Source organism: Triticum aestivum, chromosome 4A, assembly GCF_018294505.1.
Source record: "Triticum aestivum cultivar Chinese Spring chromosome 4A, IWGSC CS RefSeq v2.1, whole genome shotgun sequence".
NCBI lineage: Eukaryota > Viridiplantae > Streptophyta > Magnoliopsida > Poales > Poaceae > Triticum > Triticum aestivum.
Window position 1 is genome coordinate 147289592 of NC_057803.1, and position 17303 is coordinate 147306894.

Consider the following 17303-nt stretch of genomic DNA (forward strand, 5'->3'; position numbering starts at 1 on the left):
CCCCTAATGCTAGATCCCCGATCGCCCCGACTGGGCTCCACTACTGATCAACTGAAACGAAACAACCCAAAGAACAAGATATTCATTGAGCTCCTCCTTGAGCTCGGTAGCGTCGCCTGTACGGTATCACCGGCACCTGCAAACTGGTTTTGGAAGTAATCTGTGAGTCACGGGGACTCAGCAATCTCACACCTTTGCGATCAAGACTATTTAAGCTTATGGGTAGGGAAAAGGTATGAGGTGGAGCTGCAGCAAGCACTAGCATATATGGTGGCTAACTTACGCAAATGAGAGCGAGAAGAGAAAGCAAGGCATGGTCGTGAACTAGAAATGATCAAGAAGTGATCCTGAAACTACTTACGTTCAAGCATAACTCCAACACCATGTTCACTTCCTGGACTCCGCCGAGAAGAGACCATCACAGTTACACACGCGGTTAATGCATTTTAAATTAAGTTAAGTGTCAAGTTCTCTACAACCAGACATTAACAAATTCCCATCTGCCCATAACCGTGAGCACGGCTTTCGAAAGTTCAAAACCCTGCAGGGGTGTCCCAACTTAGCTCGTCAAAAGCTCTCACGGTCAATGAAGGATATTCCTTCTCCCAGGAAGACCCGATCAGACTCGGAATCCCGGTTACAAGACATCTCGACAATGGTAAAACAAGACCAGCAAGACCGCCCGATGCACCGACATCCTGATAGGAGCTGCACATATCTCGTTCTCAGGGCAACACCGGATGAACTCTACATACAGCTAAAACCAACCCTCAAGTTTCCCCGAGGTGGCGCCGCAAGTGGCTCTGTTTCGGACCAACACTTAGACAAGCACTGGCCCGGGGGGGGTTTAAAATAAAGATGACCCTTGAGTCTGTAGAACCCAAGGGAAGGTGGTAGGTTGTTAGTGCAAATGGTAAAACCAAGGTTGGGCCTTGCTGGAGGAGTTTTATTCAAGGCGAACTGTCAAGGGGTTCCGATTATAACCCAACCGTGTAAGGAACGCAAAATCAAGGAACATAACACCAGTATGACGGAAACTAGGGCGGCAAGAGTGGAACAAAACACCAAGCATAAGGCCGAGCCTTCCACCCTTTACCAAGTATATAGATGCATTAATTAAATAAGAGATACTGTGATATCCTAACAATAAACATGTTCCAACAAGGAACACACTCCATCTTCACCTGCAACTAGCAACGCTATAAGAGGGGCTGAGCAAAGCGGTAACATTGCCAAACAACGGTTTGCTGGGAAAGGTGGGTTAGAGGTTTGACATGGCAATATGGGAGGCATGATAAAGCAAGTGGTAGGTATCGCAGCATAGGCATAGCAAAAGAGCGAGCAACTAGCAAGCAAAGATAGAAGTGATTTCGAGGGTATGGTCATCTTGCGTGAGATCCCGCAAGGAAGAAGAACGAGTCCATGAAGAAGACAAAAAGGACGTAGTCGAACGGATCCTCACAACTCCGGAACGGAACCGAAGCCAACGAGAGAAACAACCCGGAAAGAAGCAAACAACATAGTAAACAATCATCACATAAGCATGGTACGATGTGCAAACAAGTATGATGCATGTCCGGTTTAATGAAGCATGGCATGGCAAAGTGCACAAACAACACTACAAATTAAGTGGAGCTCAATATGCAACTCTGTTGCATATTGACGAAACACCACGTCAATTATTTAGTTCCTCTCATTTATGTACTCAACAATATTAAATGTTGCTTAACATGGCAAGGGGTGAAGCACAACAAAACTACCTATCTAGGCAAGTTTAAATGAGGCCGGAACAACAAGCAACAAGTCCGGAAAATCCCCATGTGCATAATTTTGGTTGTGGTACTGTTCTGACCTAAACACAATTTTAGAGTTATTAAACATGCAAAGTAATGACACCATGTTAAACTAGGCATTTTTCTACCCCATTTACATATAAAGATTGTTAGGTTTGGAGCTACGGTTATTTAGTTATGAATTGAATCATTTTAGCATGGCATAGGAGCAAATTTAACCAAACGGAATTTTAAACATTTCAAACATAGATGAAAGTTGGATATTATGAATCTAGACAAAATTCTAAGCAAGTTTCATATATAAATCATTTTAAACCGATGCATGGTTATTAAGTTATTATATGCATGAAGTTTAGGGACCTTTCTGTGAAAACTGCAGTCTCAGGATTAATATCAAAACGATCTGCGGAAAAAACATGTCTCGGGCCGCATCTGAAACAGCCCACTGGGCGGCTTGCAGCTCACCTAGCTGGGCTCAGCCCAGGTCGGTGGAGGCGGCCCAGGGGGCGCTGGAGCAGGCCGCTGGAGAGGGGTGTGAAGCCGGCCCACGCGGGGTCGACGCGGTCAACGGGCGCCGGCAGGGTCGAGCGGGCGGCGGCGCTCCTCCGCGCGGAGCGGGACAACGGCGGCGGCTTGGCGCGTCTCCAGCGGTGGAGGGAGGCGGATCCCGTCGGGGATGGATGGATCCGGGTGGTGGGGGCCGGATCCCACTGGATCCGTCACCGGAGCAGGGCCACAGCAGGGAGCCGGTGACGAACTCCATGGCGGCGGCGGCGAGGAGCACTGCAGGGGAGAGGAAAGAGGTTAGGGAGAGGCAGGGAGATGTAGAGGAGGGGCGGCGGAGCTGGCCTAGGGCTCGGCGGCGGCAGAGCCAGCCGGCGGTGGCGGGGCGACGAGGAGGGGCACGCTCCGGCGGGCGGCGGGGAAGCGGGCAAGGAGGCGAGGCGCGGTGCGGGCACCTCGGGCTCAGATCGGCCCGGGGCGGGCCACGGATGGGTTCTGGCGGGCCTGCGCGGCTGGAAGCGCGAGGAAGGGGCTGGGGCGACGCGTGGCGGCTTGTCACTGGTCCGGGGAGGCGCGCTGACGGTCCCAGGTGGCGGGACGACGGTGGCTGGCGCCGGAAAACGAGGGGGAGGCGGTTGGTGGCATGGAATTTGAGGAGGGAGGCGGCAGGGAGGTAGGGGAAGGGCTAGGCTGCCAAATTTGGAAGGGGGGTGTCCATATATATGCAGGGATGGCTAGGGTTTGGGTTTAGGAGGGTTTTAGGAGCGTTTTGGAGCCTCCGATCGCGATCTGACGGTCTGGAACGGAGGGGGGTTTAGGTGGGTTGTAAAAAGAGGTTGGACTGAGATGAGAGGAGAGGAGTGCAGCCCGGCAACTGTTTCCGGAGACCGAAAACGTCCGACGTTTTGACCGACTATAATGTCGCTATAGTTATCCGTTGGGGCATCAAACGAACTCCGAATGGGATGAAACTTGGCAGGCGGCCTACCTACAACATAACAACACCGCATGCCAACTTTCAACCCATTCCGAGAATATTTTCCGGCCACTTATAAAATAATATTTTGGACATGCCGCGGGCGCGTGCAAGTGTTTCTGGGCTCAGAACGAACAATGGACGGAAGTGGGGGAACCCGTACGGATGCAAGTTTTGAAAACATGATGATGCAATGCATATGATGACATGGTAAAAAAGCAACACGCAAGCAAATGACATGGCAACGATAGCAAATGACTGGAAGACACCTGGCGCATCGGCCTCGGGGCGTCACAGACCGCTATTGAACTGAAAGTAATCTAGCGATAAATAATAAAATGAATAGTGAGGCATCATATCGCAGAATCCTATGAGTGAATAGTAGCCCAATAAAATGGCGAAATGAAAATACTTTGTGTGGATACCAAGCAAAAAGAAGTTCACATAGAAACTTTCTTAGTTGCAGAGTAACAACACTACCACATATAAGGGTGCGTCGTTTGATCATTTAATGAAGCAAAGTGTAATTAAAGAGACTAACTCATCAATTGGAGTGAGATACTAATTGGTCTCTTTGTAGTGAGATGGCCTCTTTTGGGGTGAGGCGCAACTACAGTTGCTCTTTGTAGTGATTTCTCTGGTTATGGGCTGCACATTCAAAAAGCAAGATCGTAAGTTATGATTCACCGAGTTGTTTCTCTATAGTTCCTCGAGAGTTTAACAACTTAATACATCTTTTTTTTAGAAACTTGTACTTAGTAGGTCATTTGTCATATGATATATGAGATTTATTTGTTTGATGAATAGTGATAGTCAATCGATTTTCATATAAAAGTGTAGTAAGTAGTGATTGTTGCAAAGTTTACTTGGTCTTTCATTTTTATATTGCGGAAGACTGTCGTAGGGATGTTAGGGTTATTATTTACTGGAGCACCCAGAGTGGGCACATTGATTGTTTTGATGTTCTCCTTGCTACTGACCACAGTACAGTTGATTATATATCTCATTGAGAACTGAAATCGTCTTCCATGATGCTACAAGGTACAAATACGGGAGATAATATACACATGGGCAGTGTACGACTGATTGAATCAGATAGTTACCAGAAACCATTGATTGACACGCAGACCCTCTATTTTCTAAAAAGTTTCCATTTTGGTTCACTGAATATCTTTCTTGATCTGAATCATTTCTGTGGTCCTCTTTGGATTTGGAAGGTGCAAGGACTCTTTGAATTATATATGTATATAAAGCCCCAATTAGGCTTTGTTGCTTTTTTTCTTACAAGGAGATGGTGATTAAGGCGACATGATAGCTGTCGAGGAGGAGATGAGAGAATATTAGTTTGTCTCTATATGAATGCAAACCATATGTCAACATGATCGACATACATTTCTGAATTATAACAATTTTTTAAGCACTATATTTTTGTTAGTCCATTGGCAACGCACAAACATTCAACTAATAATTGTCGCTATGCCTGTTGTTGACAGTTCGAGGTCAGAAGGGAGAAGTTAGATTGATTTTCTGCATGCGTGTGCAAGCTCGGTTTAATCCATGAGGCACAGTGGTATAGTTTTTTTAATATGCAGTCTGAATAAACATAGGTAAAACATTATAGCGGAATCTTGCGACAGGGGCAAAAGTTAGAATCTTGCGACAGGGCTATAACTCCTTGTCCTTGGTAGTTTGGATTTTGAAATAATTATCCTAGATAGATGCTAGAATGGGAGTAATACCCGGTAAAACACAAATTTAGCAATGGACATGCATATCTTTTAGTGACTTCGGCTTGCTTATATTGTTTGTGTTTTCAGCTGGTTTGGGCTTGGAAGCATGTCGTTGGTAGAAGGAACCCATTACCCCGCAAAAAAAAAGGTAGAAGGAACCCATCATTTTGTCAAAATATTGGATGTATAACTAATTTCATGTTGTTTTCATAGTGCGCATGTGCAGTAATGCTGTATTGACACATTGATATGGTGGCAGAAATGCTCCAACACACACAATGAAATGGCAGCAAATAAGAAGCCAGTATTATGTTAGCACAAAATACATTTGGTATTTCACCTTCTTCTTTTATGTTAGCATATAATTAGCCATGTACTCCTATAGAGAAGCAAAATCAAGTAGAGAGTCTAAAGCTTGGCCAGTTAAAATAATGAGCAAGTCTTTCTTATTATGCTTTGCCTTTTGGGGTTATTTTGGTTCACTTTCTTCCTTTTCTCTTCCAGCCCTTCATTTCTCCCATAACAACCTAAAGAAGTTGATCTAATGGCAACATAAATAAGTTGCTTGGCATGGTAGTTTCTCCTTCCCAATATTTGAGGATTAGAACTTGAATTAATTCTCTAGCAAAGGTAATATAGCTAGGAAGTAGGAATTTCACAAAGTAGGAACAATTTGTCAAGTGTGCTTCTTCTGTCCTGAAATATGTCTTATCTTGTGGGGTTTCACTCACATTCCGTTTTAAGAAGCAAAATGCTCAGGTTTCAGCTGATAGGACAAACAATCAGGAAGGGAAGTATATATATTGAAAAGAGAGCTCAGACATGGTGTCGAGAATGGAAAGGAGGGGTAGAATTATTTTTTTGTCTTCTAAATAAAGCGTGGTTAAGGAGACACGACAATTATTGATAGTGAGAAAGAGCCAAAAAATTAGTTTGTCGTTATACGGATGGAAAGCATATCACATCATGGAAACTCAGTGATCGAACTAAAAAATCACTGAGTTTTACACAATCAGAAGAAGTGCATATAAATAATTATTCTTTATATAGTTGTTGTGCATGATAATACATAAGGTGTGTTTCTATATATATTTATGTTTACAGAGTATGAGAGCGATTGAGATGGATTATGTAGACTTTCAAAAAGAATCTATCGACGACAAGGGTGTTGAAGCGACGTTGATAGAAGGCATAAAAACTCACTGTGTTTTATACAACGAAAGGTCCATAGCAACGCACGGACATTCTACTAGTTAGTAATAATGTATGTGCAATGCACGTTTATATTCGGTAGGATATTAGTTGCATATTATATTAGGTAAGATATATCTATTGCACGTCGGTGTTTGGTAAGATATCAATTATTTGTTCATGGGAATGATAGGATATTAATTACATGGCAGATTTCATGGGATAGCGTTGAGTCAAAACGTGTTTATAACCAATAACAGTGATGGGTAATTAGAGCGTTAAACATGTTTGATGCTTAACATTGGAGCGATTTAAACCGCTAGATAATATGATTTGACGGTTGAGATGGTTTGGATCTGCCTCCTTGAGTCTTTTTATATTAATATTGATGATGCGGCTAGGATACAAAGTCGAGACAAATTTTTTTTCACTAACTTTTAAGGATTGGCTAGGTGCGGCCACTGCTAGTATAGTAAAATTTACTCCACTAACTTTACTTTGCTGTTACTCCCTTAAGTTTTAAGAAACGTGTAGGGTCGGTCCAAATTAAAAGGCGCATTTTACAGCTAGCTAGCTAAGCTTGTAGAAAACAAACAAGGTTTTCTCTGGTCTAAATTGTGTGAGTTTGACTTCCCCAGAGTAATCAGCGGAACTAATCACAAATCGTGCAGCCGATTAAGCGCCACGCCCTCAAACGAGCTCACCACGCATCATGTAACAGACACGATCATGGCTGCACAGCTAGGCACGTAGTGCACTGCACGTAATCCACGCCTCCATGCATGGCCGTGCGCGCGTAACAAAGTCCGGCTCCAACCTAGTACTCCTACTACAACGCAACGAACAAGCACAGCTCCGAGAGCAGCGAGGTGCGATCTCCGGCCTGTTCCCAACATCCGACATGTCGACGACGCCTCGAGGCCGGTCGTCGTCCCGCCGCCGCACCGGGTGCTGCAAGTGCGCTGGCGGCGGCGGCGGCGGGGGCAAGCCCTCCACGCCGTGCTGCTTCAACCCGCTGAGGTCCCTATTCCGGTGCCCCGGCCGGGGTCGTGGACGCAGCCGCAGCCGCAGTCACAGCCGGAACCGGACGGCTCCGTCCAGCGTGTCGGCGGACATCGCCACCGAGCAGCAAGGCCAGGAGCCGTCATTCTTCGTCTATTCCATGGGCAGCGCCGCGGAGAACAAGAAGAAGAAGCACAGGAAGGCGCGGCTCTCGTCCATCCGCTCCTGCTTCCGCAGCAAGAAGAAGGAGCGGAAGGCCAGCGCCCGCCGCCAACCCCTCACGCCGGCGCCGTCGATGGTGACGCACCCGCCGCGCTCCCCGCCTGCGCCGGAGAATACGCCCGCCGTGGCATCCGGCGTGACGTCGACACAACCGCCTTCGCCTGCGTTTACCGAGACCGGCAACGTTAATTCGCCGGCGACGTCCGACCGGAGAACTGCGCCGACGGGCCCCGGCAAGCAGCCGTCGACGGACTCGGCGTGGGCACCGTTCCCGCCGCAGAGGCAGCAGCCGAAGCAGCAGGTCGACGGGCTGCAGATCGTCGAGGTGGCGACCGGCGAGCGGCTGTCCGCGCACGAGGCTGCGCTCATCGAGATGGTTGAGAGCTCGACCGACGACTCTGCGGAGTCGTCGATGAAGTCGTCGCTCGAGTTCATCAACGAGCAGTCGCCTCAAACACCGGTGAAACGGATGGTGGCGGATAGGGAGACGGCGGTGGTGAAGGCTGCGGCCAGCAGGGAGGCACCAAGGCGATGGCTTAACGGCAATGCCGGCAAGGCCGGGACCGGCGCGCGGTTCACCGAGCCTCTTGTGGTGGCGGAGGCCAATGAGCTGTGGGCGCACGACATCGCTTGCAGCCGCGCCCACGCTGCCATGCTCGCTGACACGGTAAGTTTTTTCACCTGCTCTTTTTCCTTCGATTCGAGGGATTTCACGAACAAGTGCTTGCAGCTACCGGGCTCCATTGCCCTTGGTATTTGAAAATTTTAAAAAACACACTTCCATTGCTAAAAAAAATCTTAAATCAAATATCTGAATACATTCGCACATTCCTAAGGCCCGGTAAAAAGCTGAAAAAGAAATACTTTGTATTTTGAGAAATACAAAAAGGAGAAATTTCTGACATAAATGGCATCCATTTTCTCCTATATATTGTCATAATTTTTTTTTCTATAGCCCAAAACAAAACGAGATTTCTACCGAAACTTGCCATGGGTATTCGGAACGTGTATATGTATCCACAGGAAAAAATTCACATTTTTCTGAAACTTCAAAAACACATATTTCAAAATGTTTAAACATAGAGAGTAATGGAGCTCGGGTGCTGCAATCCCTCTCTCGAATTTCACCTGCTCTTAGCGGCATGTGGATTGCTTGTAATGCATGGGGCGTATTACGGATTTGCTAATTCGTAGCGGACTACGAATTAGTTAAACCCAGTCAACACTAAAGACCATTCTATCTCGACGCTGGGAACCGTGAATGTTTTTATGTTTCTTCAAGCTATGAAAACAGGCAGTACATCTTTTAACCTTTTAATTAACTAGATGGACGTTTTTTACAGCATCGCTGAATATTTGTGAGATTTATATCAACAAATTTATATAATCAGATGAGAAACAGTTAACTGTCAGGCGATCGAGTCCTAGACACACCTCGTATTTATACGGGTTGTGAAAATGCTGGCCTATAGTGTAAAAAGTGAAACCCAAATTTATATCCGAACTAAGCGGTGTAGAGGCCGGGGGTCACCCTCTTTTTCTAAAAAAAAAATATCTGAACTAAGCGTAATTCACATGGCTATATTTCTCCTGGTGCAACCAACCCATCATGATTTTATCAGGATTTAAGTCTTAAACTTGGCATCGTTACTTCTATTTTTCTAGAATTTATTTTAGCCTTTCCGGCGATTTTGCCTATGATGGCTTTCTCGATCTTAAAATGTTGTGTCGGCTCAACATTTTGGAGATGCTCATATAGATAAGTGTCCATGTGTACATTCATAGATAAGTATATGTGCGTGTATGTGAGCATCTGCGATTTTACTGTGTTAAAACCCCAAATTTATATGTATTATAAAACATTGCTTGTTAGTGTGAAAATAGTGAAACACGATTTAAAAGAAAGGAACTAGAATTTTGATGAAGAAAAAATAATGTTGGGCTTAAGTTGGAGCTCACACACAACTACAAAACGAAATACACGTCAAGATTTTTGATGAAACACGCGAGGAAAATGAATACATAATATGGTTTTCTTTTTTAAAAGAAGGATATATCCCAGCCTCTGCATCAATAGTGCACGTAGGTGTATATTACTAATTATTGAAACAATGCTAAGCAAAAATAAAAGAAGAAAAAAAAACTCAAGGCCATCCACATCATCTCCAGTCTCACCACAAACCCTAGAAGCTATATACTTCTTCCATTCCTTTATATTAGGTGCATTTGTTTTTTGATAAAATTCCACAATGTAAGATGCGTTTGTTCTAATTCCTCGTAATTTTGTTCCTGCCCCTCCAGAAATAAGAAAGTATCTCTCACCTGATTGCATGTATCTCTCTTTGCAGAGGAAAAAAGGAAACTATCTCTCTCCCAATTGCATGTATCTATTTCTTTTCTTGCCTAAATGATTTACTCGCCGCTAATCAATGAATTAGACAAGGATAATTTCGTCCTAAATTGTCTATAGTTGCGTGCATTGGTCACCGTGCCAAAAATAATACACTTTACATAAAGAAATGGAGAGAGTGGTTATAGATAAAGGACGCAACGCTCCAAGAAAACGCCTTCAAGAAGAAATCACCACTCGTACGCTGATGTTCGCTGGTCCAACTGGATATCAGAACAAGGGCTATTACCTCCCGAAGCAGTCTTCAAAGTTCAAACCAACACCTTCAACGAGGTAACGATGCATGGACGTCGATGCTGCCTAATCCAGCTGGATCGTCATTTTTCACCCGGAGAGAGTGCACCCACAATGTTTGGCGCCATAATCGCCATCCACCACTCTACCAGCTTGTTCTCACACAGAGCTAGCCGACCAAAGAAGAAGACCCCGGATAGGGTGGCGCATCATGTCACTTTCTTGCAATGTCACCTTGACAATGGTTGTCGAACACGCCACAACAGCACCTAACAGTCATCTCCCCTAGATGCGCTGTGAAGATGCCAATGGCGGGGTGGAAGAAAAGGTACGCACCCCTCCCCATGAGATCGGGCCAATACATGAGGCTCGTGCCAGATCCACCATGCCCGATGTGCAGCGCCTTTGTCGTGCAACACCCCGCGCCCATTGGCCACCAAAGCAATGCATGGAGACACCTGGGATCGGCAGACACCGAGGCTGAACCATGTCAGACGGTCTCCGACTCTGCCGTGGCCAGATGTCCCTCGTAAACCACAGAACCACACGGGCCCAGATCCAAGTTGGAGGCTTCATGTAGAAGCTCCATGCACCTCCATTGAGCCACCTCCGCGCCCGTCGTTGGCACCCAGACCTACCGCTTGGGACACCTTCAAGCTACTGCCAAATCTGGCCGGTGACCCAAACAAATGTGCACAAAGCCACCATGGAGCAACCTCCATGCCGTACACACCGCCGCCAGTGAAGAACGCAGATGCGCCGCCAAGACCCTTCCACTGCGGGGCCTTGCCGCACTACATGGTGATAAGCTGTGTCTCCTTTGTAACACGGGCCGCAGCCCCTAGTCCGCACACCACCACAAAGGGCAACCTTGGAGGAGCCTACTTGCACAACCACAACAACCTTCCCGTCGCTCCCGTCTTGGCAGCCGCATGGCTTAGCACGCGGCGGCCTCGAGAGGCAACGAGAGGTTAGAGAGAAGAAGGGCGACGGGAGGTCTGGGATGGGGAGAGTCAGTAGCGGCAAAAGACACAATAGGTAGATTCACAAAGTATGGTTCTTGACAAATGGTAAAGACCCTAAAGTGGTGTCGGTTTCCTAGCGTTGATACCCCAAACCCTTAAAAAGGAGAAAATTACGAAACCCAACTGATTTGCTTAAGAGCATCGCCAATGTATAGAAGCAACCGGTGAAACATTGTCTCTAACATGACCAATCTTCTTGCAATGTTAGCGTGTAACTCCCAGACACAACATTATCTCTAACTTTATATGTGTTTCTTCTAAAATTTCTCACTCGCATGCAGAAAACTCAATTCGGCTACCAGGAGCACATGCTCCCGGGCCCAAAAATAATTCTCAAATTGTTAGAAAAAGTCAAGACAATTTTGTTTGTGTTCTTAGTCACATCCAAATGCCACTTGCAAATTTTGAGGCAAAAAGGTTAAGCTATTTGGTATGTGCAAAAAAAAAAATTTGAACACCAAATGTTACCCCCAAATGGCACCCTAATTTTTTTCACTGACGAAGCACTGCTGCTCCTTTTTGTGTGAAATTTGTTAAGCATGCTTGCGATCTAACACGAACATGCATAAAAAATTTAGAATTTTTTAAAAATATTCACTATATTTTTTTCATGTTACTATTCACCCAGGAGCCAAACCGCCCTCCCACTCGCATGTGTTTACATGTTGATATAAATTAATGTTTTTTGAGTAACTTTTGATATAAATTAATGTTCTATTTATTTGAGGCAGCCTCTAAGCTAACGCGCCGTTTGAAACACAGAAAATCGACACGTAGCAATAAGAAAACACACATATTAAAATGCCATGTATTCTGAAATTTTATAGGATTCTTTTAAAAGAAACTCCAAAACCATCGTTTGGATGTCACGGAGGAAAAACACATGAATTCTAGAGACAAAGATAAGAAAATATGAGGTTTCCTACAAAATCAACATGAAATAATCAATTATGCTTGCATGAATCTTAGAGTAAAATCAATGATATAAGACTTAGATGTATACAATACTTAGAGCACATCTGGATGTGCGTTAGCAAAACTGATAATCATTCTACAAATAATTTCAAAAGAATATAAGATAGAATTTCCTTTGCTTCAAACGGCATGAAAGGAAAAGTCTCTATAGAAATCTTATCCCTTCAAATTTCTTTGACTTTCCTTCATTTCAAACACTACACTGTGGATGCTTTTAGAAGGCCACTAGAGGCAGGAAAAGTACACAGCGTGGACGCTCTAAACCCTCCCCACCTACTCCCTCGCCGCGCCGCCGCGCCACAGCCGCGCGTGCAGCGAACATCGGCGCCAGTGCCACGCTCATGGCCGCCACCTCCCATTCCCTCCTCTCTCCGGCGCCCACCTCGCTCCCCCGCGCCCGCCTCGCCTTCCCCGCCGTCCGCGCCGTCGCCCCCCGCCGTCGCCCCTATTTCCCGGCCGTCGCGGCGGCGGCCTCCTCGATGGCGTCCTCGGATGCCGACGAGAAGAAGGAGACCAAGCTGTGGGGCGGCCGCTTCGAGGAGGGCGTCACCGACGCCGTGGAGCGCTTCACCGAGTCAATCTCCTACGACTGGCAGCTCTACAAGTACGACATCATGGGCAGCAAGGCCCACGCGTCCATGCTCGCCGCGCAGGTACCTTGTGCGCTCGCTCCATCAAATCACCTGTTCTGGTCGGTATCGTGGCCGCCTAGGTGTTGGACTAGTTAGTTCCCTGCTTTCGACAAGGCTGCAGCGACAGCTTGATGTTATGCTCGCAGTGTGTTTGACGAAATTGCTACCTTCGTTGTGCTGCATTTGGTGTGATCCGCAGCTGTTCGAAATTTCTTGCTTGATTTGAAGCGTCACATTGAAGGATTGAGGGTTTAATCCTGCAGTCATTAGGGGTTTGGGTTTGCTTAGCACGTCCAAATATTTAATGGGAGCACCTCCCTCTAGCTTGTTGTAGATGTTAACTGAAATAATGGTCACCTTAGCGTGGATGTTCTGAATCATTTGCAATGCAGGGTCTGATAACCACCGGTGATAGGGATATTATCTTGGAGGGCCTTGATCAAATTGAGAAGCAGATTCAAGATGGCAAGTTTGAGTGGAGAAAGGATAGGGAGGATGTGCACATGAACATTGAGGCAGCTCTGATTGAGAAAGTTGGTGAGCCGGCCAAGAAGTTACACACTGCTAGGAGCCGCAATGACCAAATTGTGACGGATCTTAGGTTGTGGTGCCGCGATGCTATTGACAAGATTTTGATTCGCATCAAACAGTTTCAGGTTTGTTCTTGAATTCTCTTTGTGATGCTCACGGTGTGCTGCTATTAACTTGTCTGAACTCCTTGTATACAACTTGTTTCTGGTGTCTCATTCATCCGATTTATGTCCTTTGTAGACATCACGAGACATTACGGATTCATTTTTCAGTGTCATGGTCTATGTTAGATCCATTGCTATTTTTATTATTTGCGCCCGGTACACTACCTTGACAAGTAGGGAAGCTAACTGAACTGTAAAGCTATTTGTACTGATGTTTCTAGTAATGCTCAACTATGGGCAATAACTTCCAAAGAGAACTTCTCCACTCTCTCAAGGAGGGGGGGATCTACTTGGTTTCATGCATTTGGTATCTGTACCTTGTCCATACTGCTTAAGCTTTGCCAGCAATAGAAGGCAATTTGTTGTTGTGCAGAAATTAATTATGTATAACTAAGAATATCAACGGGTTCTTGTATTCAATCTAATTTATATCATATGTTCACATATTTTAATAATTGGTAACATTGTAAGTTATCCCGCTTTGCTGATATAATACTGTATTTCGCCTTTTCTGATAACTCTTCCATGGTGTCTATGTAAGATATTATTTTTATAACACAAGCATAATTCTTATTGTTTCAGGTGTCTCTGGTTTTGTTAGCTTCAAAATATGTTGACTTAATTGTCCCCGGTTATACCCATCTTCAAAGGGCACAGCCTGTTTTGTTGCCACATCTTCTCTTATCCTATGTCGAACAGGTACCCCCACCCTATTATTACTGCACCATTGCTTTTTAGTGAGTTGATGACTAATTTTCTAACTGTCCTGTAAACGAACCCCTAAACCTCCTCTCTACACTGTTGTAATCATATTTATCCACTTTATTTAACCATTTCTAGTGTGAAAATTGTTTGACTGTTTGCCACATTAGCTCTATTTTTTCCAACTACAAAAATGGGAACACACAGGACCTGTTGTGCAGAAGGGAAGTTTTTCGTTGTTGCTGTAGTTAACATTGAACTTAGCCCATTTGGATGTTACATAGATATATCCCAGTACCCAATGGAAGTAGATGGATTATCGGATGAGGTATTTCATATGATTCAAAGTCCTGCTTCAGTGCTTCATATTTTCCGTAGTCTCCTTCTGTCGTTGAATTGCTGCACCATTAGCTGGCAGGTCAAATCAGCATGACATGCAATCAAATATTGAGGTCTTACAGCTTATAACCAATCACCAACTATGTTTCTTGCGCAAGGGTTTAAATAGTGTTTCAGATACTTTAGTAATCGCCTTATAATCACCTCATTTCTTTTAGATTGAATTGTAGCATAGCTTGGAGCCTTGAATTGAAACAGAGGGCGCTAATCCAGCAAAATGTGCCCAAATTCGTAATAAGCATTAGCCAACTTAGCCTTTGAGTAATTAGTGTGTATAAGCAGAACAAGTCATATATTTTGGCGAAATTTCAGTTTAGGTGGGGTCATGGCCCACCTTGGACTGAACTAGGTTCCGCCCTAGAGTGAACCATATAACTGGAAATGAATCTGATGTTATTTTCACTTGTGATGTGCACAGTTGGAGCGTGATGCTGGCCGGCTGATCGACTGCAGGGAAAGAGTGAATTTCTGTCCTCTTGGTGCTTGTGCTTTGGCTGGAACTGGACTCCCCATTGATAGGTTCAAAACTGCTAAAGATTTGAAGTTTACAGCTCCGATGAAGAACAGGTAACCAACATCCTTGATTTCCTTAGTAGTGTGAAACTGCAAACATGTAATGCAGATAGTATGCTTTCTCTGCTATATCTTGTTGAATTGTAACCAAGATAAAGTTAGTTTATTAAATTGCATACCTTAGCACCCTTAAATATTGTACATCTTGCAAAATGAGTCTCCACCTTACATGCAAGCGCACATGTACCATATTAAATAGTTTTTTGGGGAGCACATTGATCTTACCAAAGTAAAGCTGATTGAGGGCTAATTTGGTTTGGAAGATTCCTACCGGATTTTTTCCTGTGTTTAGCATTCATTTCATAGGAATAGAGGTACTAGATTCCTTAGGATTGTGTCCATATTAACCTCATTCCTTTGGATTCTTAGCATTAGGTGAGACCTCATAGAAAATTCCTCAAATTGACCTCATTCCTTAGGATTCTTAACATTAGGTGAGACCTCATGGAAAATCCCAAAGGATTGAAGTGGGCAGGGCATCCTATTCCTCTGATTTGAAAATCCTCGAAAATGAATGAGCCCTAAAGATGTTAAGCCTGACTACATTATCATTTTGTGGCTATCTAGTAAAGAGGTGAAATATAATACAGAGGTACAAATACCCTTTTTTTAATTTGCTTGTTCATACTTGATTTACACGATTAGTTATTCAGACAACGACTACCATTTTTCAAGTTTTACTGCTGGAATATTCCTGTGCAACTGAAATTATAAGCGATGCTAATAATTGAACTAACTCTATGCTTTCTCTCTCTGATATAAGCGATGCTAGGAATTGAACTAACTCTATGCTTTCTCTCTCTGAATTTCCTCCTTTTGGGTTAACCACACCTTTTGACATTTGTTTCGGTATTTGATTATTCTTTTTCTGCAGCATTGATGCAGTGTCAGATCGTGACTTTGTTTTGGAGTTTCTTGCTGCCAACTCTATTGCTGCTATTCATCTTTCCCGCATTGGCGAAGAGTGGGTCTTGTGGGCATCAGAGGAGTTCGGGTTCTTGACACCAAGTGACTCGGTGTCAACTGGAAGCAGCATTATGCCACAGAAGAAAAATCCAGATCCGATGGAGCTTGTTCGTGGAAAATCTGCTAGGGTTGTTGGTGATCTCATGACTGTCCTGGTCCTCTGCAAAGGCCTTCCACAGGCCTACAACCGTGACCTACAGGTGCGTCTCATTCTTGTAGTTTAATTATCCAGGCTTGGTTTCCTGTGCATGTTCTGAAAAGTTCCTTTTCGAGCAGGAAGACAAGGAACCCTTGTTTGACAGTGTGAAGGCCATACTAGGAATGCTTGAAGTATGCAGTGAGTTTGCTCAAAATATCTCTTTTAACTCAAAAAGAATACAAAGTTCGCTGCCTGCTGGTTATCTGGATGCAACAACACTGGCAGATTATCTTGTGAAGAAGGTAAATACTACTCTACTTAGTCTGAATTAGCCATAGGTTTAAAATAGGAATTAAATTAATCAGCATAAAAAATAATAAATGCATGAGTAAACTGACTAGGATAATTACATTAAGACTTATTTTGTTTCATTTCTGCTGTGTTATTACTTGACTAGGATGGTTACTCTGGTTGACTGGTTTTTATATTTCTGTTGTGCAGGGCGTTCCATTCAGAACTTCTCACGAGATAGTTGGAAGGTGTGTGGCTCTATGCGTGTCGAAGAACTGTCAGCTGACAGAGCTTGAAATGGACGACTTGAAAGCGGTTCACCCTGTCTTCGAGGCCGATGTGTACGCCTATTTGGGTGTGGAAAACGCCGTCAACAAGTTCATATCTTACGGCTCTACGGGTTCAGAACAAGTAAAAAAACAGCTTGAAGATTGGCGCGTTCAGCTTGGGATCAACCCATAAGGCGCGGCATCAACAGAGGAATAAATCCCCCAATTCTAGTGTGGCCGTTATTTATTTTGGGAGGTGGATTGTAGTGTTATGAACGTGGTTTCTGGACGAGAGACAGTCTGCTGTTGCTTCATTTGAGAGTTGGAGTGATCCGTTCGACGTCTTTTATTTGTAAGGCACTTGCAATTGTACTGAAAAGGCTGTGTATGTTTGATCTCCCGTCACGAACCCAAAAAGGATGCCCATTAGTTTACAGAGGGAGTATCTATGTTTATGTCCAAACAGGTCACTGGTTATATTTATGTTTTAAACGTCACCATATTATGGCGACCAGATAGTATAGGCACCACCAGAAGACAATTGCACACAAAGCTGAAGCTTTGTTGAGATAGTG

The 17303-nt window shown here is 44.5% G+C and overlaps 1 protein-coding gene across 1 annotated transcript; it reads left to right on the forward strand.

Annotated features, from left to right (window-relative positions):
* Positions 1 to 12280: 12280 nt before the first annotated feature.
* LOC123085657 (argininosuccinate lyase, chloroplastic) lies at positions 12281 to 17162 on the forward strand. Its single transcript, XM_044507330.1, has 7 exons — positions 12281 to 12715; positions 13087 to 13350; positions 13972 to 14088; positions 14909 to 15057; positions 15938 to 16229; positions 16306 to 16470; positions 16670 to 17162. Exons 1-7 carry the CDS (start codon positions 12404 to 12406, stop codon positions 16919 to 16921), a joined length of 1551 nt encoding a protein of 516 aa, XP_044363265.1. The 5' UTR covers positions 12281 to 12403; the 3' UTR covers positions 16922 to 17162.
* The last annotated feature ends 141 nt before the right edge of the window (positions 17163 to 17303 follow it).